The 26,888-nt window shown below is 37.1% G+C and overlaps 1 protein-coding gene across 2 annotated transcripts in view; it reads left to right on the top strand.

Moving 5' to 3' along the window:
- Positions 1 to 331: 331 nt before the first annotated feature.
- Positions 332 to 26,888, top strand: part of UBR1 (ubiquitin protein ligase E3 component n-recognin 1) — a 117,731-nt gene continuing 91,174 nt past the window's right edge. For both annotated transcript variants that reach the window (XM_045539737.1, XM_045539727.1), the window contains exons 1-4: positions 332 to 800; positions 13,786 to 14,042; positions 14,901 to 14,979; positions 26,324 to 26,434. In XM_045539737.1, the coding sequence (XP_045395693.1) occupies positions 720 to 800; positions 13,786 to 14,042; positions 14,901 to 14,979; positions 26,324 to 26,434 (528 nt within the window). In that variant the 5' untranslated portion in view covers positions 332 to 719. The remainder of the gene's footprint in view (positions 801 to 13,785; positions 14,043 to 14,900; positions 14,980 to 26,323; positions 26,435 to 26,888) is intronic.

Here is a 26,888-nt window from a genome sequence, read left to right as displayed (position 1 = left end):
TTGATCTGTCATGCACATTGCAGACATTTCTTTCCAGTTTTTATTTACCTTTTAACTTTGTGTAGTTTTTTATCAATTTATTTCGTTCAAGAGCTGCATGGTATTTCATAACACGGATGTACCATGGTTTATTTTTGATTCCCTCTACAAGATGATGGATGACCAGGTTTCCAATTTTTCGTTATTTTCCCACCCCCACCCCCAAAACAAGGCTGAGCCCTGAGCTTTTTTGTAGGCATGTAAAAGTGCCCACGGGGTATACTTCTAAAGATGGAAGATCTGTGAGTACTTTGTTTTCATTTTGTAGGCTCTGTGTAACCACCACAGGTACCTCGGGAGATAAAGCACGGGAAAGCCAACGACCGGCCAGCCGAGACAGGTTCCTGCTTAGCCCCTGACCGTTTTCTTCCTTTGATAATGGACGCTGAATTTATTTTTTACCTCGCAGATACAACAGTTTTCAGCACCAAACCCAGGCATACCAACACTCAGCCACCAAACACTACGCTTAATAAAGCAGAGGAAAAAAAACCCTCCAGCCCCTTCAGGTCATGACGCTTGCTTCCGGGAAGCGGACCGGAAGCCGTTCCTCGAGTCTGCGTCAAACCCGACCTCAGGGGCCGTCGTAAAAGTGTCGTCCCTCGTCTCTGCGACTGGCCACAGGTTTCCGCTCGCCTCTGGCCAGGGGTCGGGAACTGCAGGCGTCAGTTTCCCTCAAGATGGCTGACGAGGAGGCCGGGGGTGCGGAGAGGATGGAAGTCAGCACCGAGTTGCCCCAGACCCCACAGCGACTAGCGTCTGTAAGTCCCTGTAGGCAAGTTCCTTTTGTCCTCCCCCCAGCCCCTCCCTGCGGCCGTCAGGAGGGTGTGGGGCTTCACCCTTATGGCGGCCCTGGGGAGGGGGAGTTACAGGCATTGATCTGGGAAGAAGCCACCGAATGAAAAGTTAGTCGTAGCCCACATTTCTGCAAGCCAAGTCTACGGAATATCATGTCTTTGTCATGTGTTAGTCTTGACGAACTCAAGCATGCATGTCTCTGTCCTGAAGTAGAAAGAACCAGTGATGTTATTAGGTGGTTTGATATGGGGGCTGAGGCGGGATTGGGAGGAAGAGCCATTTTCCGGCAGACGAAGTGCAAACCCCTCTTAATGACGGGCATTCAGAACGAAGCACCTGGTATTGTATTGCACAGTTAGCAGGGTGAGACGTGATAGGGGCAGAGAATGCTGCCACTGTCAAGTCATGTCAAGATGTGAAGTATAAGAATTGTTGTCCTTCGATACAGCATCTTGAGATGCTTGAAGTATAAGAATTGTTGTCCTTCGATATAGCATCTTGAGAACCCCACGCATAGTCCACAGTAGAGAAACCTGTCACCTGTCGCTGCCTTTTAAAGGTGAAGAAGGCATGCCTAGAAATTTCGAGTCAGAGCACTACCATTAATATAGAAATCTGTACTTTGCTTTTGTATTTTGAAAAAATGGTAAGGCAGAGAAAGTGAGCAAATTTGAGTCAGTAGTCTAGCTACAGGGAGAAAGCTGTAGGTAAGAGGTAGGGAGCAGTGTTAGGGGAATGTTCTGGATGCTCCCAGGCATCTAGTGGGGAGATATATAGGAAATATTCAGATATCTATCACTACATGATGTTTTATCAACTTGTCTTTATAGCTGCATATAGAAAAATATGGGATGTACACCTCTTTCTGAAGTTTCTTTGGTTTGTAGTTTTAATAAAAGCGTTTTTGAAGTATTTTAACCCTGCAGACACTTGAGCATTGTTTTATGAGAGAACAGAGTGAGCTACGGGATGAGTCAACTCCAGGGACTGGAGAGACTGGCTAGGAGATAGAAACCTGGTAGGGAGGGAGTTGGAATAAGGGTTTTGCCACTGTGCCAATGCATGCAGTCTTCCTCCATCTCAAATAGCAGTTCAAACTCACTTCACTACTAACAGTGAAGGAGGAAACATCTGTTTGAGATGATAAGGAATGAGAAGATAGGACATGTTTAGAAGGAGCTGAAACATCTGGTCTTAATGGTAGCTTGTGTGCTTTACATATTAGAAGGAGTGGAGAAATTGTGTGCTGAGGTTAGAAGAGTTGTAGTTTTGTATCTGAAGATGACTAATATTTATCTAAAATATTTGATATAATAATTCCTTTCAGATGATACGGTAAAACCTTCTCATTCTGGATTCCATTAATTTGAAATTGGAGATGATGGTACAGGGATTGATTAGAGTTTATGTGGCAACTGTTTACTTTTTACTTCAGGAAATATTATTTGACCACTGAATCCTGTGTAATAGGAATATTTTTAAAATTAATAAAAAAAACAAAAAGGAAATATTATTAGATTTCTTTGGGCAGGGCTTTGGGTTTTATAAAGTAGTAGACAGTGTAATATAGCTTCAGGGAACGCACAGTCTAGTGACACAGATAATACAAGTGCTTAAAGAATTTTAATTCAAGACAGGGTAAGTAGATGAAGACCTGTGACCGTTAAGCCTCCTAACCCCTTTTTTGGCTTGTATCTCTCTATCTTCTGAAGACCCTACAGATCATTCTACCTTTCTTTTCTTTTTAAAGCTACTATCTTCAATTTTATTCTGGCAGTGGACCAAGATATTGACTTCTCAGTTTACTACTTCTTCGCTGTTAAGCAGAGCAAGCTCAGTTGGGTTTTATCACCACCATCTGAGTGATTTGCATTTTAAATCACCAACAGACACAAGGCAAAACAAAAATAAATAATATGGGACAGTTACAGAGATTTAGGATATCTTACCAGTTCCATTAGAGTCTTATCCCTGGTTATGGTTTCTCATTTCCTTAAATCAAACTTTCTTCTTAGACCCAAGGTCATTTTTCTGTCATATTGCTATCAGCGAGCATGAAGGCTGTCATATTTCTAACATTACCCAACATGCAATTAGAGTGAAATAATAGGTATGAATTACTGGGCATTTATAAAAGCCATTCCTTAAGAATCACCAGGGGAACTGATTCTGTAGGTCTGGGGTAAAATCCAAGACTCTGCGTTTTCACAAGTATGCAATCTTCCTTCACCCCCAACAGCAGTTCATACTTCACTATTGGTAGTGAAAGAGGAAGATCTATATGAAATGGTAAGGACTGAGAAGTTAGGACAAGTTTAGAAGCAGCTCTGAACCATCTCATCTTAATGGTAGCTTGCATTTTTTACATGTTAGCTGGAGTGGAGAGATTGTGTGCTCATGTCAGACGAACACAGAGAACAAGAACAGGAATGATTGAATTTCAGGGGTAGACGATAGAAGAAGAACTGAGTAAGGACCTGGAAATGGAAAAGCCAAGCAGGTAGGAGGTGAGAGTAGTGCAGTTTCATAGGGTGTAGTTTTGAGGAGGGGGTGGTTTATTGGGTCCATGTTGATACTGAAAGAGAACTGAGAAAAATTGGGAATCTGGAGGATATTTGGAGCGGTGTGCCAGAACTTCTGCCTTCTGTCTTTGACTGGATTTTCTTCCTAAGTCCATCTCAGAAGGTATCTCTTGGCATGGTACTAAACTCTTTCTTTTGCCTGTCTATACCTTCTGCCTAGTTGATTTCATCCAGTTCTGTGACTTTAAATGCCATCCATATGTGTTCAGTTTCCAAATTTATATCTCTATGTCATTTCACTTTTGAACTCCAGAATCATAAATCCAGCTGTCTACTTGACAACTCCACTTGGATGTCTCATAGGTGTTTCAGACATGGGGAGCTATTAGGAAGTTACTGCTGTAACCCAAGCCATAGTTGATGATAGCTTACACTAGAAAGATTATCACTGGAGATGGAGAGAAGTGGATGAATTTGAGGGAGATTTTGAAAGTATGAAAGAAGCAAAATGTCTTGCTGATGGGTTAGGCATGAGAGAAAAAACAGATGACATCTGGATCCCTAATTTTTGCCTTAAGTATTCATGCCAGTAGTTGTATCATATCCTGAGAAGAAGGACCAGGTTTTAAGAGGGGAAAGGAGGCAGGCAGATCAAGAGTCTTGTTATCCCTGTATCAGTAGATGACACTTCCATAATAACTCTTGGACACAAATAACTCTCTGTCTCCACTTCACCTCTTGTAGTCCAGGCCTATGTGTTGCCTGGGCAACTGCAGTGACCTCTTAACTGGTCTCTTTGTTTCTACTTTTGCCCTTTTCCAGTCCATTCTCCATGGAGCAACCAGAGTACTCTTTTTAAATCCAATCATGTCAGTCTCCTGCCTAAATCCTTCAGTGGCTTCCCATTGTACTTGGAATAAAGTCTAAACTCATTACAAGCCCTTCAAGACTAGGCGAGGTCCAGCCTCTGTATCTCTACCACATTTCCTGTTACTTTCTCCTCACTCCCTTTGAGCCACCCTGGCCTGTTAGTTTCTAAAACAAGCCCAGGAGCCTGCCCATGAGTGAGACCCCATCTCTACAAAAAAATAGAAAAATTAGCTGGGCGTGGTGGCGTGCTTTAGTCTCAGCTGCTCAGGAAGGAGGCTGAGGCAGGAGGATCGCTTGAGCTTAGTTTGAGTTTGAGGTTGCAATGAGATATGATTACACCACTACACTCTGGCCCTAGGTGACAGAGCAAGACCCTGTCTCAAAAAATAAACAAATAAATAATAAAAATTAAAAAAAAGAAGCCCACGCTGTATCTTGCTTCAGGGTCTGTACCTTTGCTTTGCTGTACCCTTTTCCTATAGTGTTTTTTCTCTGCTTTTTCTTGAAACACACTCTGTCTAAAAGATGGGTTCCTCTTACGCTCTGTCAAAGCACTCTGTTTATTTCTTCTACTGTACTTATTACAATCTGTAATTACTGTATTATCTTTATATACTTACTGAAATGTCTGTCCCTTCCTCCACAATGTAAGTTCCATGAAGGCAAGGGTCATGTGTGACTTGACTTGTTCATTGATGTATCTTGGTATGTGCTTGATACAGAAGACACATATTCTTAAATAAATGAATAACGGAGGATCAACATCAATAATTTCCTTTAGCAAGATTGGTAATGATTGGGGGATGAAGGTTGTGAATAGAGGAAGGAAGGAGAGATTGAAGGGGCATGTTAGGGTAGTGGTTAACCTTGGAGTCTAGCCTGAATAGGGAGGTATGGAAAGCCAAAACATGAATTCTGGTGGAGAATTGGTAGGATTTTAGGTATTAAAAGTCATAAGGTTGATTTAAGTGGAAGGACTGAATGTTATGGTCAGAAAGGGGAATTTTAGAGTTTGAGTACATGGGGGCACATCAGGTTTTCGTGATGGTACAGCCAGGTTAAAATGCAGCTCTTCTCTTATGTGTTCCTATAGCATCCTTTCCATACTCCAGCTATACCCTACATTGTCTGTTTACTACCTGTCTTTCCTTCTAGGCAGTTGTTCTCAGCTGTATCTCCAGTACCTAGCACGTTGCTTCAAAATTTTTATTGAGTGAATGAAGAGACACTATCTGAAGTGGAGTAGAGGTGATGGTAATAGGAATTGAGGAGGTTAAGAGATATTGAGACATAATTTACGTATAATAAAATGCATCTGGCCAGGCACCACCCCTGTGATCCTAGCACTTTGGGAGGTGAAAGTGGGAGGATGCTTGAGCCCAGGAGTTCAAGACTAGCCTGAGCAACTTAGCGAGACCAGGTCTCTACAAAAAAAATTAAAAAATTAGCCAAGCATGGTGGTGCATGCCTGTAGTCCCAACTACTCAGGAGGTTGAGACAGGAGGATCCCTTGAGACTGGGAGTTTGAGGTTGAAGTGAGCTATGATAGTGCCAGGGCACTCTAGCCTGAGCAATAGAGTGAGACCCTGTCTTTAAAAAAACAAAACCAAAAATTCATTTTTAAGCATTTGCTGGATAAAGTTTGAAAAACATGTACTTGTGTGACTACCACCAAATCAGGATATAGGACATTTCCATTATTCCCCAAAGTTGTCTTGTATCCAAATAGTGGGATTTTTTTTTAAGTTTAATATTGTTATGCTTATGTAATAGTAATTATGGAAATCAAGAAAAATTTATCCACAGTCTTATATGTGTAGGGGATCTTTAAAAGATAACATAATTTTTTGATAGTTGACTTTAAAATAGAAGTGAGAAGTTATATGTGATTTCTATTGGAGGTGATTTTCCTTAGAAATTTGGATCTATATCGTTTTAGACCAGAGCACAGCTTTCTGTAGTAAGGACACATTTTGAGTGGGAAAATTATGATGAAAACCTAGGTCTCTTGAGTCCTTGAAGTGCCTTGCCACCAGATCGTAGCAAGGCCTAATGTCTGTTGTTTTTTCATCATCTCATAATTTCTATTGTGGGCAGTTAGGAAATTCTGATTTTCAGTACCAAATTTTATAGAGTTAGACATGAAGTTAAGTTCTAACTAGGTCAAAGTGACTAATTCAGTCCCACTACAGGTGTAAGAGGCTAGGGAAGGAACAGTAACTATGTGTTGATGAACTGGTGCTGGAAACTGACTTCTCATGTTTAATAACAGACATCATCTTGCAAATAAAAAGATTTTTTTCCTCGGTATTGCATAGAGAGTCTGTCTGGATAGATATGTATATAAATCAGTGATACAGATGAACCAACAAAATGCAGGCATATCTTGTTTTATTGTGCTTCACTTTGTTGGTGCTTTGCAGATTCTGCATGTTTTACAAATTGAAGGTTTGTGGCAACACGGCATCTAGAAAATGTATTAGCACCATTTTTCCAGTAGTATGTGGTCACCTCATATCTCTTTGTCATGTTTTGGTAATTCCTGCAATATTTCAAACTTTTTTCATTATTATATCTGTTTTGGTGATCTGCCATCAGTATTTTTTGATGATACTATTGCAATTGTTTTGGCACACCACAAAATGTGCCCATATAAGATGGCAACTTAAACATTGTGTGTGTTCTGACTGCTGCACCTATTCCCCTATCTCTAGCCCTCTCCTTGGGCCTCCTTATTCTCAGAGACATGATGATATTGAAATTAGGTCAATTAATAGCCCTGTAATGCCCTCTAAGTGTTAAGTGAATGGAAGAGTCAAACATCTCTCACTTTAAAACAAAAGCTGGAAATGATGAAGCTTAGTGAGGAAGGTATATTGAAAGCTGAGATAGGCCAACTTGCACTAAGCAGTTAGCCAAGCTGTGAATGCAAAGGAAACATTCTTGAAGGAAATAAAAAGTGCTACTCCAGTGAACACATGAATGATAAATCAAATCAGCCTTCTTATTGATAAGGAGAAAGGTTTAGTGGTCTGGATAGAAGCTCAAACCAGCTATAACATTTCCTTTAAGCCAAAGTCTAATCCAGAGCAAGGCCTTAACTCTCCAATTCCATCCATGAAGGCTGAGAGAGGTGAGGAAGCTGCAGAAGAAAAGCCTGAAGATAGCAGAGGTTGGTTCATGAGGTTTAAGAAGCCTTTTCTATAACATAAAAATGCAAAGTGAAGCAGCAAGTGCTGATTGATGGAGAAGCTTCACCAAGTTATCCAGCAGATACCTGCTAAGATTGATAAAGGTGGTTATACTCAACCACACATTTTCAGTATGGATGAAATTACCTTCTATTGGAAGATGACATCTAGGACTTTCATAGCAGAGGGGAAAAGTCAATGCCTGGCTTCAAAGGACAGACTGACTCTCTTGTTAGGGGCTAATGCAGCTGGTGACTTTAAGTTGAAGCCAGTGCTGATTTACCATCCCCCAAATCCTAGGACCCTTAAGAATTATGCTAAATCTATTTTGCCTATGCTCTATAAATGGAACAACAAGACCTGGATGACAGCACACCTGTTTACAACATGGTCTACTGAATATATTAAGTTCACTTTTGAGACCTCAGAAAGAAAGATTGCTTTCAAAATATTACTGCTCATTGACAATGCACCTGGTCACCTAAGAGCTCTTCTGGAGATGTACAAAGAGATTACTGTTTTCATGCCTGCCAACACAAAATCCATTCTTCAGCTGGTGGATCAAGAGTAATTTTGACTTTCAACTCTTATTATTTGAGAAATACATTTTATAAGGCTGCAGCTGCCATAGATAGTGATTCCTCTGATGGATATGGGCAATGTCAATTGGAAACCTTCTGGAAAGGATTCACCGTTCTAGATGCTGTTAAGAACATTTGTGATTGATGGGAGAAGGTCAAAATATCAACATGAATAGGCATTTGGAAGAAGTTGATTTCCAATCCTCACAGATGACTTTGAGGGGTTTAAGACTTCAGTGGAGTAAGTAACTGCAGATGTGGTGGAAATAGCAAGAGAAGTGGAATTAGAAGTGGAGCCTGAAGATGTGAGTAAACTGCTGCAAACTCATGATAAAACTTGAATGGATGAGGAATTGCTTTTTGCAGATGAGCCAAGAGGTGGTTTCTTGAGGTAGAATCTACTCCTGGTGAAGATGCTGTGAACCTTATGGCAAGGACAGCAAAGGATTTAGGATATTATACATAAATTTAGTTGATAAAGGAATGGCAAGGTTGAAGAGAACTGACTCCAATTTTAAAGGAAGTTCTGTGGGTAAAATGCTATCAAATAACATTGCATGCTACAGGGAAGCCTTTCTTTTTTTTTTTTTTTTTGAGACAGAGTCTCACTTTGTTGCCCGGTCTAGAGTGAGTGCCCTGGCGTCAGCCTAGCTCACAGCAACCTCAAACTCCTGGGCTTAAGCGATCCTACTGCCTCAGCCTCCCCAGTAGCTGGGACTACAGGCATGCGCCACCATGCCCGGCTAATTTTTTCTATATATATTTTTAGTTGTCCAGATAATTTGTTTCTATTTTTAGTAGAGACGGGGTCTTGCTCAGGCTGGTCTCGAACTCCTGACCTCGAGCGATCCACCCGCCTCGGCCTCCCAGAGGGCTAGGATTACAGGCGTGAGCCACTGCGCCCGGCCAGGGAAGCCTTTCTTGAAAGGAAGAGTCAGTGTAGGAAACTTCATTATTATCTTATTTTAGGAAATTGCCACAGCCACCTCAACCTTTAGCAGCCACCACCCTGATCAGTCAGCAGCCGTTAACATCAAGGCAAGACTCTGTACCAGCAAAAGTATTACAATTTGCTGAAGGCTCAGATGATCATTAGCATTTAGTTGTAAAATATTTTTTAATTAAAGTATGTTCATTCTTTTTTTTTTTTTTTTGAGACAGAGTCTCGCTTTGTTGCCCGGGCTAGAGTGAGTGCCGTGGTGTCAGCCTAGCTCACAGCAACCTCAAACTCCTGGGCTTAAGCGATCCTACTGCCTCAGCCTCCTGAGTAGCTGGGACTACAGGCATGCGCCACCATGCCCGGCTAATTTTTTCTATATATATCTTAGCTGGCCAGATAATTTCTTTCTATTTTTAGTAGAGACGGGGTCTCGCTCTTGCTCAGGCTGGTCTTGAACTCCTGAGCTCAAACGATCCGCCCGCCTCAGCCTCCCAGAGTGCTAGGATTACAGGCGTGAGCCACCGTGCCCGGCCTGTTCATTCTTTTTATACATAATGCTATTGTGCACTTAATGGATTACACAGTATAAACATAACTTTTATATGCATTGGGAAATCAAAAAATTTGTGTGACTCACTTTATTACAATGTTTGCTCTATTTTGGTAGTCTGGGACTGAACCCGCAGTATCTCCAAGGTATGCTGGTATCTTGCCTGTCCTTTCTTTGTGTATTGGGTTTGAGGGTTACTTCAGAATTCCCTTGCCATCACTTTATCTGTTTCTTTTTTTTTTTCTTTTTGTCTTTTTTTTTTTTTTGAGACAAGAGTCTCACTCTGTTGCCTGGGCTAGAGTGCCAAGGCATCAGCCTAGCTCACAGCAACCTGAAACTCCTGGGCTCAAGCCATTCTCCTGCCTCAGCCTCCCAAGTAGTGGGACTACAGGCGTGCACCACCGTGCCTGGCTTTTTGTTTCTATTTTTAGTTGGCTGGCTGATTTGTTCTATTTTTAGTAGAGATGGGGGTCTTACTCTTGCTGAGGCTGGTCTCAAACTTCTGACCTCAAGCGATCTTCTTGCCTTGGCCCACTTTATCCGTTTCTATAAAGGTGTTAATCGTATGCTGTGCTCTGTGAAATAATTTTCCTTAAGCTTTTAACCTATTGCCTCAGATGACTTTACACAACATATTAAAACCTCTTCAGTCCCAGGTGATTTAGTGTGACTGCCTATGTGTTCTTCCAAGATTTTGTGTTACCATGCCACATGTCTCTTATTGAAGAAACAATAATTATTTAATAAGCTTGGCTTTTTTTTTTTGAAAGGTGAGGCAAGTGAGATTCAATTCTTTTTTTTTTTTTTTTGAGACAGAATCTCACTCTGTTGCCACATGTAGAGTACAGTGTTGTCATCGTAGCTCACTGCAACCTCAAACTCCTGGGGTTCAAACCATCCTCCTGCCTCAGCCTCCAGAGTAGCTGGGACTACAGGTGCATGCCATGAAGCCGGGCTAATTTTTCTATTTTTAATAGAGACTGGGTCTCACTCTTACTCAGGCTGGTCTCCAACTCCTGAGCTCAAGCAATCCTCCCACCTTGGCCTCTCAGAGTGCTAGGAGCCACCACGCCTGCTACGAGCTTGGTTTCTTAAAGCATTTGGTACAGCCTTTTTTTTTTATGTTGTCACACGCCTGTAGTAAGCTGAGTGCTCATGGAAATATGTTGTACTAAGTGAACATTACTGAAAGACTTCAGAAGAGTTATTACTCTTTCCTAAGTGCCCACTTGCTACCTGGGAATGACACAGAAAGAATGGAGTCTGGTGTCATTCAGTTGAGTATAATTTTCCTTCTAATAAGTTTACTTAATGCTACTCTTCAGAACTAAGTCTATTTGACTTGTTTAGAGGAGTGGAGCCACATTAATACCACTTACTGTGTCTTTATGGACTATCTTTTAAAATGCCTTTGAACTTTAGGTATTTATGAGTAAGCTAGAAATGACTTTAGCCACAGAAGGGAAAGTCTATTAATTTATCCATTCATTTCTAATACACACATATTCTGCCTTATAATCTAAGAGAACATTTTAGTTGGTTTGCAAATTATTTATTCCATACAACAGAAAGAGGATATGAGATATGTACCTTAGAGTTTAGGAAAGCAGATTTCATTCATTCAGAGACTTCAAGGAGAGCCAAGAAAATTGGGGCATGACCTATGGTCAGAAATGAAAAAGGTAGAGGATAGCTTAGGAGGGACAGGATGCTTTCAAAAACTAAATTCTGACAGCATGCTTATACACGATCTCAACAGGAAAGAAAAGAGAGGGGCCTTGTTTGTCACATGGCTTTGTATTTGACTCTGCCTTATTTTATCAATGTCATAAACTCATAGAAGACTTATCATATTTACAGACAGCACAAGACCGACAGGGATAACAAATATATGATAAGATCAAAAAAAAAAAACTCCTTAGGCTGAATACTGTGTCAAAACTAACAAGGTAAAACTTAATTCTGATGCAAGTAAAGCCTTATACCTAGGTTCATTTGTATATAGAATTACTCTCTTCCATGTGATTGATCTAAGGGTTTTAGCAGTCTGCATGTTCACGAAGTCGTAAGTGTGATGTGGCTGCCAAAAAAAAGAATATAATCTTTTAAAGCAGTTTAGTGCCCAGGATAAGGAAGGTAATAAAATAGTCCCATTCCTCTGTGCAGAAGCTTATTGTGCATGTTCCATAAAAGGGTAATCAGTATGAAGAGTGGTTTGGATACCATGTCATTAGGGATGGCAAAATTTCATTTATAGAAATGGACAAATTTCTTTGATCTCTTCATTTCAGTTTAGCCCTGGAATGAAGAGACTAATGAGAGATATGATAGTTATCTTCATTTATTTGAAAGGCTGTTTGTTGCAAGAGCAGAATGAATTATACAGGATTATTTCAGGTAGCATAGGATAAAAGTTACAGGAAGGTAGATTTTGGCTTAGTTATGAGCTCTAAGAATGGAAGTTGGTTGAGAAGTGTTCAGATAGGCTTAGGTAGCCAACTATCAGATATGTTATAAATGGAGTTTCCTATGGGCTAAGCAGTTGAATGAGAGTTTCTTTTTGTTTGTTTGTTTTTAAATTTTATGAGTATGTCAAATAGTGTTAGAAGAAAACTTTGTATAACCAAAGATTTCTTTGTGCCTAGAGGTGCTCTAATTACTAATCTAGTACTGGCTATGAAAAATTTAGAGCCTCCAGATCTTGTTGCCACTTTAAAAAGAAAAATTAGAGAATTACAGGGCTCAAAGCTCTGTAGATGTCCAGCAGTTGTCTAAGGAAGGTCAAGTTGTGGTTTGAACAAAAGGAGTCTACTTAAATAAGTTCCTTTTTCAGAATGATGTTCCCAGACAGGCATCCAAGCCCCTGGGTCAGAGTTGAGAACATATCTTCTGGTCTCCATGGGATGAGGGAAATGTTTGGAATGTGTGGGAATTTAAATGTTGTGAGAACTTGCTTTTACAGAACAGTCATTTAGGAAAGCCTTCCCTTAATTCCAAATGGTGGGCGTGGGGAGCATTTTTTCAGGACATTGAAGTTTAAAATTCTTAATTTTATTCATGTTGCAAATGGGGAAAAATTCTGTAATGGCTGCATTGAATTTATGTTCCATGATTTATTCAACTCTTGGGACATTTAGGTTGTTTCCAGTCTTTCACTATTATAAATAATGCTGCATATAAAATACTTTCTTTATACATGTTTGCGTTTATCTGAGGGATAAATTCCTAGAAGTGGGAATGATACAGTGGGTCAGTATACATAAATTTAAAATTTTAATAGCTATCTGCAAATTACCCTTCAAAGAGAATGGGCTAATTTAATTCCCACAGTAGTACTTAACTTTAACATACTTTCCATAAAGTTTTATTGAGTTGAATTTATTTGTGAATGGAATATTGAAGTTAATGAGAGTAAACTCAGCCATATATGTGTATAATCAAATATCTGTAACTTTCCTTAGTGACCTATTGTGTAACCTTATGTAAAATCTTAATTCTAATATTGTAAGCTATAAGGCTCCTTGGATAAGTTTTTTTGTTTGTTTTGTTTTGTTTTTGGAGACAGGGCTCCCTATGTTGCCTAAGCTGGAGTGCAGTGTCTATGCCCTGGCCTCAAGCGATCTTCTTGCCTCCCTCCGTGACTGTAGGTGGGGGCACGCTGCCTGACTTTGTTAGCATTTGATAGTGCCAGTTTTTTTTATTTTAGCCACTCTAATGGGTTATGTAGAGGTATCTCATTGTCATTTTAATTTGTGTTTCCCTAATGACTAATAATCTTGAGCATGTTTTCATGTGCAAATAAGCTATCTCTAATAGTTTCTTTTGAAGAGCAGAAGGTTTTACTTTTGATGAGGTCCAATTTATCCATTTTTTTTTTTCTTTTATGGTTAGTGCTTTTTGTATTTGCAGAACTCTGGCTTATGTTTACTTTGAGCTCTTGTTAAACACTATGGTTCCCTAAAACAAACTGAGAGTATGGGGAATGCTTTGTCTGTACAGCCTGTGACTGATAATAGAATCCCCTTCACACAGCAGGACTTGGCCATTCCAGAAGGGAAGGGTAATTAGCATCCACTACAGCTACTCTTCTTTTTATCCACATATCTGTGGCATGTAGCCACCTGCTTATTTCCAAGTTAGTTTTTTAAAAATCACCTATTTCCTTTTGTATTGGTGAAGGATAAAATATACTGTTAATCACTTTGAAATTATAGAATTATGCCATTACTTGTACCCCTAGATTGTTAAGAAGGAACTTGTGAGAAAGTCTAATTTTCATCATCTTTTCTTTCAGTGGTGGGATCAGCAAGTTGATTTTTATACTGCTTTCTTGCATCATTTGGCCCAATTGGTACCAGAAATTTATTTTGCTGAAATGGACCCAGACTTGGAAAAGCAGGAGGAGAGTGTACAAATGTCAATATTCACTCCATTGGAATGGTACTTATTTGGGGAAGATCCAGACATTTCCTTAGAGAAATTGAAACACAGTGGAGCATTTCAGCTTTGTGGGAAGGTTTTCAAAAGTGGAGAGACAACATATTCTTGTAGGTAAGAATTAAAAATTTACAAGATTGGTTATAATTACAGTCTTGGTATTTTGTACCTATTTCATGATGTACTTTTCTTGGTTTATTACTATTTATGATACATTTAATCCTACTTAATTAACTTTTATTATATACTGATAAGTCTGTTTTTGCTGATACAGCTTGTTTTTGAGTATATGACTTATAGTTAAATAGTTCTGTCACTTTTTCTTCCTGTTCTCCAAAAGTGTATAAATGATTGATTTTTGCCTTGTTTGTAATGTAATCAGCATACTCTTATCTGAAACTCTTGGGGCCAGATGTATTTCAGAATTCTGAATACTTCCCCAGTAGAGTCAGGGCAGGACCCTGAATGAAACACAGCATTTCTGTAAGACATCTATGAAAATTCACAGCAAGTGATATAAAGTCTATAGTTTTATGTCACATCAGGTCATTTTTTGCCACCAAGTGAGATTTGGTGCCAAAAAAAAACAAAACCTTTCAGTTTCAAGCCTTTTTGAACTTCAGAATTGTGGATAAGAGATTGTGGACCTATAGGAACAGTTGAAATTTAGTTGAATAGAAGAGGCCACTGGTAGGGAAACTGGACAAAAAGCTTTAGCTTTTTGTTCTTATGAGAGCAGTTGCTTTAAAACCAAACATCCAACTTACACATTCAAATGTGGCTAAAATGAGGCTAAAATTACGCTGACTATATTATCTTTGTTCAAAATATTTTTGGAACTTAATTTTTGAGGCATTTCCGTATTCAGTTTGTGTACCATGCAGGAAACTCATTCACATGGTATTATAGTCATACCTTAAGCATCAGTGGGAATCATTTATATTTTTTAATCTAATTTTTGATCTTTTTCAGGGACTGTGCAATTGATCCAACGTGTGTACTCTGTATGGACTGCTTCCAGAATAGTGTTCATAAAAATCATCGTTACAAGGTATGAAAATAGATTCATAAAATCTCTGAATTACAAGGAATCTGTCAGCCATCTAGTCCGAATTCTTGACCAGTACTTGACTTCCTGCTGTAATAGCTTTGATAATGTGGGCCTTTAGCTTCTAGTTAAACATAAATGTGATAGGATATCTATAACATGGAGGTAGCCCCCTTACAATTTTTTTGTGAAATGTATCTTTCTTTTTTCTTTTTTTTAAAGAGACAGGATCTCACTGTCACCCAGGCTGGAGTGCAGTGCCACAATCATAGCTCACTGTAGGCTCAAACTCCTGTTGAACTCCTGGGCTGATGCAAAGTGATCCTTCTATCTCAGCCTCTCAGGTAGCTAAGACTACAGGCTTCCACCACCATGCTGAGCTATTTTTAAAAAAAATATTTTGTAGAGATGGGGTCTCACTATGTTGCCTAGGCTGGTCTTGAACTCCTGGCCTCAAGTGATCCTCCTGATCACAGGTGTGAGCCACTGTGCCCAGCCCTATCACTTTTTTTTTTTTTTTTTTTTTGAGACAGAGTCTCGCTCTGTTGCCTGGGCTAGGGTGCCGTGGCATCAGTGTAGCTCACAACAACCTCAACCTCCTGGGCTCAACTGATCCTCTTGCTTCAGCCTCCTGAGTAGCTGGGACTACAGGCATGCACCACCATGCCTGGCTAATTTGTTCTGTTTTTAGTTATCCAACTAATTTCTTTCTATTTTTAGTAGGGATGGGGTCTTGCTCTTGCTGAGGCTGGTCTTGAACTCCTGACCTCAAGCAATCCTCCTGCCTCAAGCTTCCAGAGTGCTAGGATTGCAGGTGTCAGCCACCACGCCTGACCCCCGGCCCTATCGTTTTTATACAAAAGATGTATAAGGCATATGAACAGTTTAAAGAATCACTATAAAGCAAACTCCTGTTTATCCACTACTCAGGTCAAGAAATAAGTCATTGCCAGATCTCAGAAGCCCCTCATTTGTCCCTTCTGAATAACAATTGCTCTCTCCTCTCTTGAGGGAACCTCCCACCTGTGTTTTGTGATAATGGTTTCCTTGATTTTTTTTTCTATTTAGCTTATCACCAAATCATATTGAATAGTTTTATCTGTGTTTGAACTTTATATAGATGGAGTCATACTGTATATCTTTCTTATTATTAAGTAGCATTAGCTATAGTTTGTCCATTGGCCTTATAGTGTTCAGTTTATTCATTGTGCTATATATGGATATGTAAATTGTTAACAATTTGGGGCTATTATGAACAATTCTGATATGAACATTTTTGTTCATATATTTTGGTACACATATACAGAGTTTCTTTAGGGAGTATATCTGGAATAGAATTGCTGAGTTCTAGAGTATATGGATCTTCAGTCATAGTTGATAATATCAGACTGTTTTCTAAAATGATAATAACAATTTATAGGCTCTCCAGCTATATATGAGAGTTCTCATTTCTCCACATTCTTAAAAGATGTGGTGTTGTCAGTCTTTTTAATTTTAGCTAATCTGGTGGGTATATAATTAACACATTGTGGTCTCAATTATGTTTTTCTACTTACTAATGAGGTCAATGACCTTTTCCTTTCCTGTTACATTTTTAGACAACTTCATTACTTTGAGCCAAAATGTATTCCTCAAATAATAGTGCTGGTTCTATAATCTGGGCTTAGACATGGTAATTGATGTTTCTCTTTGTATATATAACATGTCTAAAGTCTTCTGTAAATGTAAATAGTATCTTGAGGTTAGGTAGACCATGTCTTCCATAAAGTTGAAACTTCTATTCATGGTTTTAGACTGGCTTCCATGTTACCGCTTCCATCTAAGGAAATAATGGGCTATAGTGATAGGTTACAGGTATTACTGTGCACTAGAAAAAACAGATTGGGGAGTCTATGCTATAGTGAAGTTAAAATGTTTTCCCAAGATTACAAAACTAATCATTGGTGGAATTCACACAGTATTGGTTATATTCCGTATTTCCCAGTCATCTCCATTAATTATAGTTTTTTCTTGTGCTGGAGAACTCAAGAAATAATGCCAGAAGTAGAGAAAAGGAGGAAGTTGTTGATTTCTTTTCATTTTTACTCTGGGAGACTAAAGGGAAGAGATGTTGAAGGCTCAAGACCTTTTAGGTTCCTTGGATTTGAAGACTCCTAAGCCTATGCTTCCCAAGCTTTGGGATTTTGTGGGTCAGTACTATTTCAGAAATCTTTGGGTAAGACATAGGGTTTTCAACTTTTCATTTGGCCAACTAAGTTGAATTTAATTTTTTAAAAAGGGCAAATGAAGAGCTATCAAAAAATACCTGCTATCTGCTATGATTTTATAAAGGAAAAGACATTTTAATTCCAGGCAAGGAGGATAATCTCAGAATAGAGCACAGTCCTTTGAACTGAATACATCTACCTCTATGAAAGAGCTTACCACATTGTTCTTCCCTTTGTGGTTTTTCTGTAGGCTAGTCAAAACTTGTCTTAATTTTTGGGAACCTCTTCATTAATCTACTTTCAGGTATTTAAAGCTTACCAGTCTACATTGCCACCACAAAGCACACTTTTATGGAATATCTTTTTTGGTTTTTGCAGAGCTCTACTTGGTGCTTAACACAGGAATTTTTAGTCATCAGAAAGATGGGCTATTGTGTGACTAATAAAAAATTATGTTTACAAGCTTAAAAAAATATCCATCAAAAGTGAGTGTGAAGAGAATAGAAAGCTTCCAGTGGGAGAGTAAGTTGATAGAAGCTTTCTGGAATGCAAGTATGTGTGGTGAAATTTTTAAAGGAAAGTGAGAGAATGACTGATAAACACGATTCTATTGAGTTTATCTCCAGAGCACCTAAGGGAATGGGACTCTGGATGATCACACAGGGAGCTTCAACAGTTTTCATGGTCTCCTAGGTTGGATATGGGTTCATTTCATTGTTCTACTTTGTAACTTACCTCTGCATTGTGTATATTCTTTTGTATAATAAAACACTTCATGAAAAGAAAAAGAACCATTTTGAAAAAAGATTGGAGGAAATAAGAAGAGCTATGTCTTGCTTTAGAGTAGGGGCAAAAGGGAGAATAATTGCAGAAGGAGACTTAAAATCAGATATCCTATGAAGAAACGACCAAGAAAAACCTTTAGTGGCAGAATATCCCAAAACAATTTTCAAGAGGAAGAAAAAAATAAAATATTGAGCTCTTTGCTCTACAGTGTATAATGTGACCCTTCTTTTTGATCTCCAGCTTTTCAATAGTTTACTCCTTAAAAAAACTTAGAGTAAAAACTCTTCATTTTCCTCCTCAAAAATACATACATGCCTACAAACATACACTCACTGTTAACGATCATTTCTTTCTTGTTAAATGAGAAAAGTGAGTTACAAAAAGAGTGTATTCCTACAATCATCTCTTCTAATAAAAAAAAAAAGAAGTTTTTCTGTTTTTCTTTCTGGCTGGGGACAAAAAAGAAAAGAGAAAAAAATAGTTTTCAAATGAGGTTTACAGAGTTGTAAAAGAAAGAAAAATATTTTTATGTTATACTTTTAAATGGAAAAAGCAAAATATATAAAATTATCCATTCAGTTTGTGATACTTCTTTTAGAACATATTGTATATTATATTTAACCATTGTTTATTTTATCATTTACATGTTATTGAGGAATTTATTTGGGTATCAGTTTTTTAAAAATGATAAACAGTATTGCAGTAAACATCTTTATGTGTAAACCATTTTTCCATATGTAGAATTATTTCCTTAGGATATGGACCTTTCAGAGAATAGAAAGACAAGCCACAGACTAAGCAAAAAAATCTTTGCCAAATGTACATCTGATAAAGAACTATTATAAAAATGTATAAAGAACTCTTAAAACTCAAGAATAAGGAAACAAACAACCCAGTTAAAAAATAGGCAGAATATCTGAACAGACACTTCACCAGGAATATGTACAAACAGTATACATACAGTAAACACACTAAAAGATATAAAATCATATATCATTAGGGAATTGCAAATTAAAACAACAATGAGATAGTACCGCAGATGTGTTAGAATGGTGAAAGTCCAGAACACTGACAATACCAAATGCTGGGGAGGATGTAGAGCAACAGCTATTTCATTACATCTTATTCATTGCTGGTGGAAATGCAAAATGGTACAGCTGCTTTGGAAGTTTCTTACAGAACTAAAACAGTTCTGTAGTTTCTTATAGAACTAAGTAGTTCAGCAGTTTTTTACAGAATTAAGCATGCTTTTACCACGTGATCCAATAATAGTGCTCCTTCTTATTTACACAAATGAGTTGAAAACTTATGTCTACACAGAAAACTGCACATGAATGTTTATAGCAGCTTTGTTCATATTTGCCAAAACTCTGAAGCAGCCAAGATGTCCTTTTTTTTTTGAGACCGAGTGTTGCTCTGTTGCCTGGGCTAGAGTGCCATGGGTCAGCTTAGCTCACAGCAACCTGAAATTTCTTGGCTCAAGCGATCCTTCTGCCTCAGCCTTCTGGGTAACTGGGACTACAGGCACACACCACCATGCCCGACTAATTTTTTGTTTCTATTTTTCATTGGCCGGCTAATTTTTTCTATTTTTAGTAGAGATGGAGTTTCACTCTTGCTGATGCTGGTCTCGAACTCCTGACCTCAAGCGATCCTCCTGCCTCCAGTCTTCCGCAGTGCTAGGATTATAGGCATGAGCCACCATGCCCAGCCCAAGGGTGTTACCTATTACCTGTCCTTTAATAGGTAAAGGACATACATAGAATAGAGTATTATTTAGTTCTAAAAAGAAATGAGCTATCAAGCCATGAAAACACACGGTGGAAACTCAAATGCATGTCAATAAATGAAGGCAGCCATTCTGAAAAGGCTATATACTCTATGATTCCAACCATATGACATTTTAGAAAAGGCAAAACTATGAAGACAGTAAAAAAATCAGTGGTTGCCAGTGGCTGGGGGATGGTGGTGAGAGGGAGTGAGGGATGAATAGGTAGGGCACAGTGGGTTTTTAGACCAGCAAAACTCTTCTGTATGATACCATAGTGATGTAAACATATCGTTGTATATTTATTAAAACCCCAAAAGTGTACAACACCAAGAGTGAACCCTAATGTAAACTATATTACATTATGTAAACTAAAAACTTTATGTAGTTCATAATAGTGTATTAACATTGGCTCATCAATTTTAACATTGACTCATCAATTGTAAGAAATGTATTAATACTATAGGAATGCAAAGTGTTATTAATAAAAGAAACTGTACAGCAGAGGGGAGAAGGGATATATGGGAACTTTGTAATTTCTGCTCAGTTTTTCTTTAAACTTAAAACTGCTAAAAAATAAAATCTAATAATTTTTAAAAATGAACTTTATAAGATTCTTGGTTCATTTTGCCAAATGGATTTAGGAAAGAATTATACAAAATGTACTACCGGTAGCAGTGCCCCAGAACCTACAGAAAACTTTTAAATTTTTAACTAAAATCTGGCTTTTAAAAAAAAAATTTCCCATTACATTTGGAGTGTATTTTGTTGATTGTTCTTAATGTCGTCTAAATTTGTCATTGCTGATTTTGGAAGGATGAGTATAGAATACTCTCGCATTGTTACTTTACTTTGTCATCTTTTTGGATAACAGGAACAAAGTCGTTTGTTGCTTATTTTGCCATCATCCTTGCAGATGAGACCGAGGTCTTTGATTTGATGAGATTAAATGCTAAGAAGTCAAGATCTCAAAAATAGCATAACTTGATCAAATAGAACCAAAACAGTGGCTGAATTTACCTAACTAGGGTTTTGTGTCTTGGGACCTGATACCAAAACCCAGGCCCGCTTATAACCTTGAGAGTGATATGATTCCAAAGCCGGTTAGAATATATCTAGAGAATGAAACAAAGCCCACTAACAATCTTCTTTTTCTCTGTCCCTTTTCTGTGTATCCCTCTATCTTCATTTGCCAAGTTGTAATGATACATTTTTGTGTCTTTCATCCCCAAATGACTATAAACCTCTCGAGGACAAGGCTCAGGTCTTGTGTACTTTATACCTCCTGTGTCTGTCATAATACTTAGGACATAGAGGCTTTCATTAAGCATTTGTTGAAATGAATTGAAGTGTTAGGATCAAAATGGCTAAATCACGGGCAAAACTGACACATAAGATTTAATTATAAAAACAAATATGAGGTTATATTTGAGCATCAGCCTGCTTTATACATCCTCTAATTATATGATGAGAATTTGTATTCATACATTGTCTTTGAAACACAGAGCATTAAAAAATTATTTACCTAAGCAATACACTAAAAACTACCTTTTAAAAATGTCAAATAATGCAGAATAGGTATAAATAGAAATTATCATTGCCTTTTTGCCCCATCATATTTTCCTCCCCAGAGGCAATACTGTTAACAATATATATCCATACCGATCTTTATTATGTTTAGTTGGGGTATTTGTGTGTATGTGTATAAATTGTATATTGTGTTTTGCAACTTGTTTTTAGCTTAAAAGGATATCATGGGGATTATTTTGTAATAAGTCTTGGCTTATGTAATTGCTATATATATTCCTTTGTGTGAATATACTATTATATATTTAATCTTTCCTCTTTTTCTGGATAACCAGATTGTTTCCAGTTTTTTACTGATTAATACAATGTCACTTTGAATAAACACGTATGGCTTTGTTTTTATATAAACAAATATATATTAAAGAGTGCCTGAAGCTAGATTCTTAGAGCTAAATTTTCCACATTGAAGGGTATGTGCATTTAAAATTTTGGTAAATTTTTTCTAATTTTTTTTATTATGGTAAGATACACATAAAATTTATCCTTTTAACCATTTTAAATTGTACAGTACAGTGGCATTAAATACATTCATAATATTGTGCAACTATTACCAGCATCCATCCCTGTAACTCTTTTTATCTTGTAAAACTGAAACTCTATACCCATTAAAACAGTGGCTCCCCATCCCTGTTTCCCCTGTCTCCTGGCAACCACCATTTTGCTTTCTGTCTCTATGAGTTTGACTATTAAGTACTTCATCAAAGTGGAATCATACAGTATTTGTCTTTTTGTGACTGACTGACTTCACTTAGCATAATGTCTTCAAGGTTTATACATGTTGTAGCGTATATCAGAATTTCCTTCCTTTTTAAGGCTGAATAATATTCCATTCTATAAATACACCACATTTTGCTTATCTGTGCCTTTGTTCATGAACATTTAGGTTGCTTCCACAAAATTTTGGTAGATTTTTGCCAAATGTTTTTCTTGAATTGGCAGGCTGACTTACATTCCCATTAAAAGGATATGAGACTGTTGTTCCTTCACACCTGGTCCCCAAATTTCATTTAATCAGTCTTTTTAACTTATGCCAATCTCATTATTCTAATTTACATTTCTTTTATTAATAGTATTATAACATCTTTTCATAGTTTAATTGTATGTTAATTTCTTCTATGTATTGCCTATTTCTATCCTCTACTCATTTTTCTATTGCCTTTTTCTCACTGCTATGTTATAAGTGTTACAAACATTTTCTCCTAGCGTACTTGTCTTTTTAAATATTTATTTATTTAATTTTATTTTTTTAAAGCAGTGGTGTGCTGAAGCTGGCTTGTATTGGCTCACAAGAGTAGCACCTCTTTCCAGCTCCATTTTCAGTGACTTCATATTGGTAGCTTAAAATCAACCATGGTGGGTATATTTACAACATGGAAATCAGCAAGTGCTACAAATCTGCTTGTCTTTTTAAATTTTTTATTTTTAAAGTCAAACTTATTGAACTATAAATTACATACAATAAAATCTACCTTTTAAATGTACAGTTTGATGAGTTTTGATAAATATATGCAATTGTGTAACCACCAGCACAATCAATCAATACAATATTTATATCATCCCAAAAAGTTTTCTGGTGCCCCTTTGTAGTCAGTCTCCTCCAACCCCCAAGTTCTGGGAACCACTGATCTGTTTTCTGTACCTATAGGTTTACCTTTTCAGAATGTCAAATAAATGAAATCATATTGAAGTATGTAGTCTTCCTGTCTGGCTACTTTCACCTTAGTGTAATTTTTCTGAGATCCATTTATGTATCAGCAGTCTGTTCCTTTTTATTGCTGGGTGGTATGCCATTGTATGGATGTCCCACAATTTATTCATTCACCAATTGATGAACATTTGGGTTGTTTCCAGCTTTTAAATAAAGTTTCTATAAACATTTAAGTTTATGTGGGTGTATGTTTTCATTTCTCTTGGGTAATTTAGGAGTGGTATTGCTGGATCACAAATTAAGTAGATTTGACTTTATAAGATCTATTTTCTGTCTTTCTAATTGGTTTATGCTATCATTTTTCTTATTGACATTTTAAATTTGTATGTTAAATTTGCCGGTTTTGTTTTATGCTTCTAGATTTTATACCTTCCTTCTATGGCATTCCCTATTCCAATATTATGTTTATACTTTCTTTTGATACAGCTACATTTTTAGTAATTATAAACAAGTCTGGCATTCTTCAGTATATTGTATATGAAAGGAGAAAAGTTGATTAGTATATTTTAATTTCTTTTGTTACTTTTGTTCTGTTGATTACTTCAGTATTAATAATTTTATAGTGTCCTAATCCTTTTTTTCTCCTTAACCTCTTATCATCTAGTCTGTTAGTTTTAATAGTATTGTTTGATTTCTTTTTATTACCTATATAATAGTTGATGATCTTATATTACTTTGACTTTCCTTCTTTAGTTTTTTAGTTGTAGTCTTTTTGATTGTCAGGTCATTTAATGTTTATATTCTTCTATCCATGTCCCCACCCTTGATTTGTTCTTAGCTTTGCAATTAAATATATTAAATGTTCTTTTTCCATCTGTTCTTTTTCCAAGGTTTCCTCAGTTGTCTCTTGGTAGGTAGTACAAGGGTCAGTAGACTACAGCTTGTGGGTCAAATCTGGCTCAATATTTTGTATGGCCTGAAAGCTGAGAATGGTTTTTATATTTTCAGAAAGTAAAAAAAATAAGAATATGTCATAATACATGGAAATTATATGAAATTAAAAGTTCAGCACCCATAAATAAAGTTTTATTGCAACATAGCCACACTCATTTGTTTATGTATTGTCTGTGGCTACTTCTGCATTATCACAGTAGAATTGAGTAATTTGACTGAGGCTGTGTGGCCTACAAAACCTAAAATATTTATTGTCTGGTCCTTTATACAGAAAGTTTGCTGATGGTTGCTCAAGTAGACACCTCAGGAAGGGCAGATGTGCACCGTGTTCCCTAAGTTATGAGATGCTCAAAATTGCATCTTTATAGCTTGGCTGGAAATAATATTCTTAGTTTGTATTTTCTTGTCTTAAAAATGCTGCTCTGCTGTTGTCTTGTTTTATATGTTGCTAATGAGAAGTCTAATGCCAGTCTAACTTTTGTGCTATTAGGATATCTCATCTTTTGCCTGAAGGCCCTCAGGACTTTTATCTTTAATGTCTAACAGTTGTAGTAGGATATATTTTAGAATTGATCACACTGGGTGAATTTTTTTCTCAGTCACTCATAGACTTATGGGCCCTTTCAGTGTGTAGATTTAGGTCGTCTTTTATTTTCAGGAAGTTTTTCTAGTTTACAGTTCTAAGTATTAGCTATGTTCCATTGTTTCAATTTTCTTCTTCAGTGACTCCAGTTATATACACTCTTATGCCTGTCTTCCATTTCAACCACTTTTTCTCTGATCCTATTTCTTTACTTCATCTCATTTTCATTTTTCTTGTTATCCCACTTTGCTTAAGTGTTATTTATTAACTTTTCATTTGAGTCTATATTTTGGACACCTTGTAATTTAGAATTCATTTCTAGTATGATTTTCCCTTTTTTTCATATTTTTTTTCCTGAGTTCAACCAAGTCTCATTTTATTTATCCTATTTTCTTATCCATTTGTGTAATTAGTTATTACATTTCTGATTAAAAGTATTTAGTCTGATTAAAGGTTTTCATATCTCCAAATGCTTGTTTGAGGTTATGTAATTAATTCAGTTTGGAGCATTGTGTTACAGTTCTGAAGAAGATTCAAAGTCAGGTTGTTGCCACCGTCCTCTACCTGAGTTAGTATGTTTTAGATAATTTTGTTTCAAGAACACTGAAAGAGGCCGGGTGTGGTGGCTCACGCCTGTAATCCTAGCACTCTGGGAGGCCGAGGCGAATGGATCATTTGAGCTCAGGAGTTTGAGACTAGCCTGAGCAAGAGCGAGACCCTGTCTCTACTAAAAAAATAGAAAGAAATTATCTGGACAACTAAAAATATATAGAAAAAATTAGCCGGGCATGGTGACGCATGCCTGTAATCCCAGCTACTTGGGAGGCTAAGGCAGAAGGATTGCTTGAGCCCAGGAGCTTGAGGTTCCTGTGAGCTAGGCTGATGCCATGGCACTCTAGCCAGGGCAACAGAGTGAGACTCTGTCTCAAAAAATAAAAAAAAAAAAAGAATAAAAAAAGAACACTGAAAGAAAAAAGTTTAAGTTTTAATTGCTGTGGGACATCAGTGTAAATGAAAATACTTTATACATTTCTTAAGTACTATGTAAGTATAATTATAATTTTTTAAAATTTGTTTAATCAAAAAATCTTATTACTCAAACATTCTAGGTGTTGTATAGATTATTTTTGCACACTTTGTTATCTGTTCTTCACTAGTTCAAATTTAAACAACTATTTTAAAATTAGAGTCATGCTTCAAAAGCTTATCAGTGTTGAAGGTTCATTTTTGTTTGATGAAATATTCAGGATTTGGGACTTCTGGTTTATTGGTTTGTTGATTCATTTTTTAGGTAAATAATCAAAATAGTTTTTGTTACATCCAGTTTCTATAACATTAAAAATAATTAAGGTTGAAGTATTGGTGAGGACTTATTATTTTAATCATCTTTGTCTTTCTTCTTTGCTTTGTAATATATATTTTTTTTTTTTTTTTTTTTTTTTTTTTTTGAGACAGAGTGTCACTTTGTTGCCCGGGCTAGAATGAGTGCCGTGGCATCAGCCTAGCTCACAGCAACCTCAGACTCCTGGGCTTAAGCGATCCTACTGCCTCAGCCTCCCTAGTAGCTGGGACTACAGGCATGAGCCACCATGCCCGGCTAATTTTTTTGTATATATATTTTTTAGTTGGCCAGATAATTTCTTTCTCTTTTTAGTAGAGACGGGGTCTCACTCTTGCTCAGGCTGGTCTCGAACTCCTGACCTCGAGCGATCCACCCGCCTCGGCCTCCCAGAGCTAGGATTACAGGCGTGAGCCACCGCGCCCGGCCTGTAATATATTTTGAAATCAAGACAAACTCATTTTTCATTTATCAGATGCATACTTCTACTGGAGGAGGGTTTTGTGACTGTGGAGACACAGAGGCATGGAAAACTGGCCCTTTTTGTGTGAACCATGAACCTGGAAGAGCAGGTACTATAAAAGAGGTAAGTATTGTTTTTTTTAAAGTTGCTAACTATTTTAAGTTTGTTGAAATTAGACAATAAACATTATATATATGTAGATTAAACAGAATTCCATTTAGAACCCTGATATTTTTGTTCTCATATTTAAATGTAAGGAGGTTTTTCCCATTCCAGAGACGTTAAGAATTTAGTAATTTAGAGAGAATGAATTCACAATGAAAAGATGAATTCAGAATACTTGTTGTTAAGCAATCAACTTGACAAATAAGAATGAACAACATATAAGCCTAAGAGAACAAAATGAAGTAATTATTAATAGATAAGAGTGTTCTGTAGTTGTCTGTGTAAAAAAGAAAAAAAAGAGCAGAATGTAATGAATTAGAAAACAGTAAAATTTGACACAAATTCAATAACTGACTGAAATTCTATAACTGACTGAAATTCTATACCCACCTCACACTGATTCCCACCTGTC

This window comes from Lemur catta, chromosome 1, assembly GCF_020740605.2.
Source record: "Lemur catta isolate mLemCat1 chromosome 1, mLemCat1.pri, whole genome shotgun sequence".
Taxonomy (NCBI): Eukaryota; Metazoa; Chordata; class Mammalia; order Primates; family Lemuridae; genus Lemur; species Lemur catta.
The sequence above is the reverse complement of the archived record's forward strand: the minus strand, read 5'-3'. Positions and strand labels throughout refer to the sequence as shown.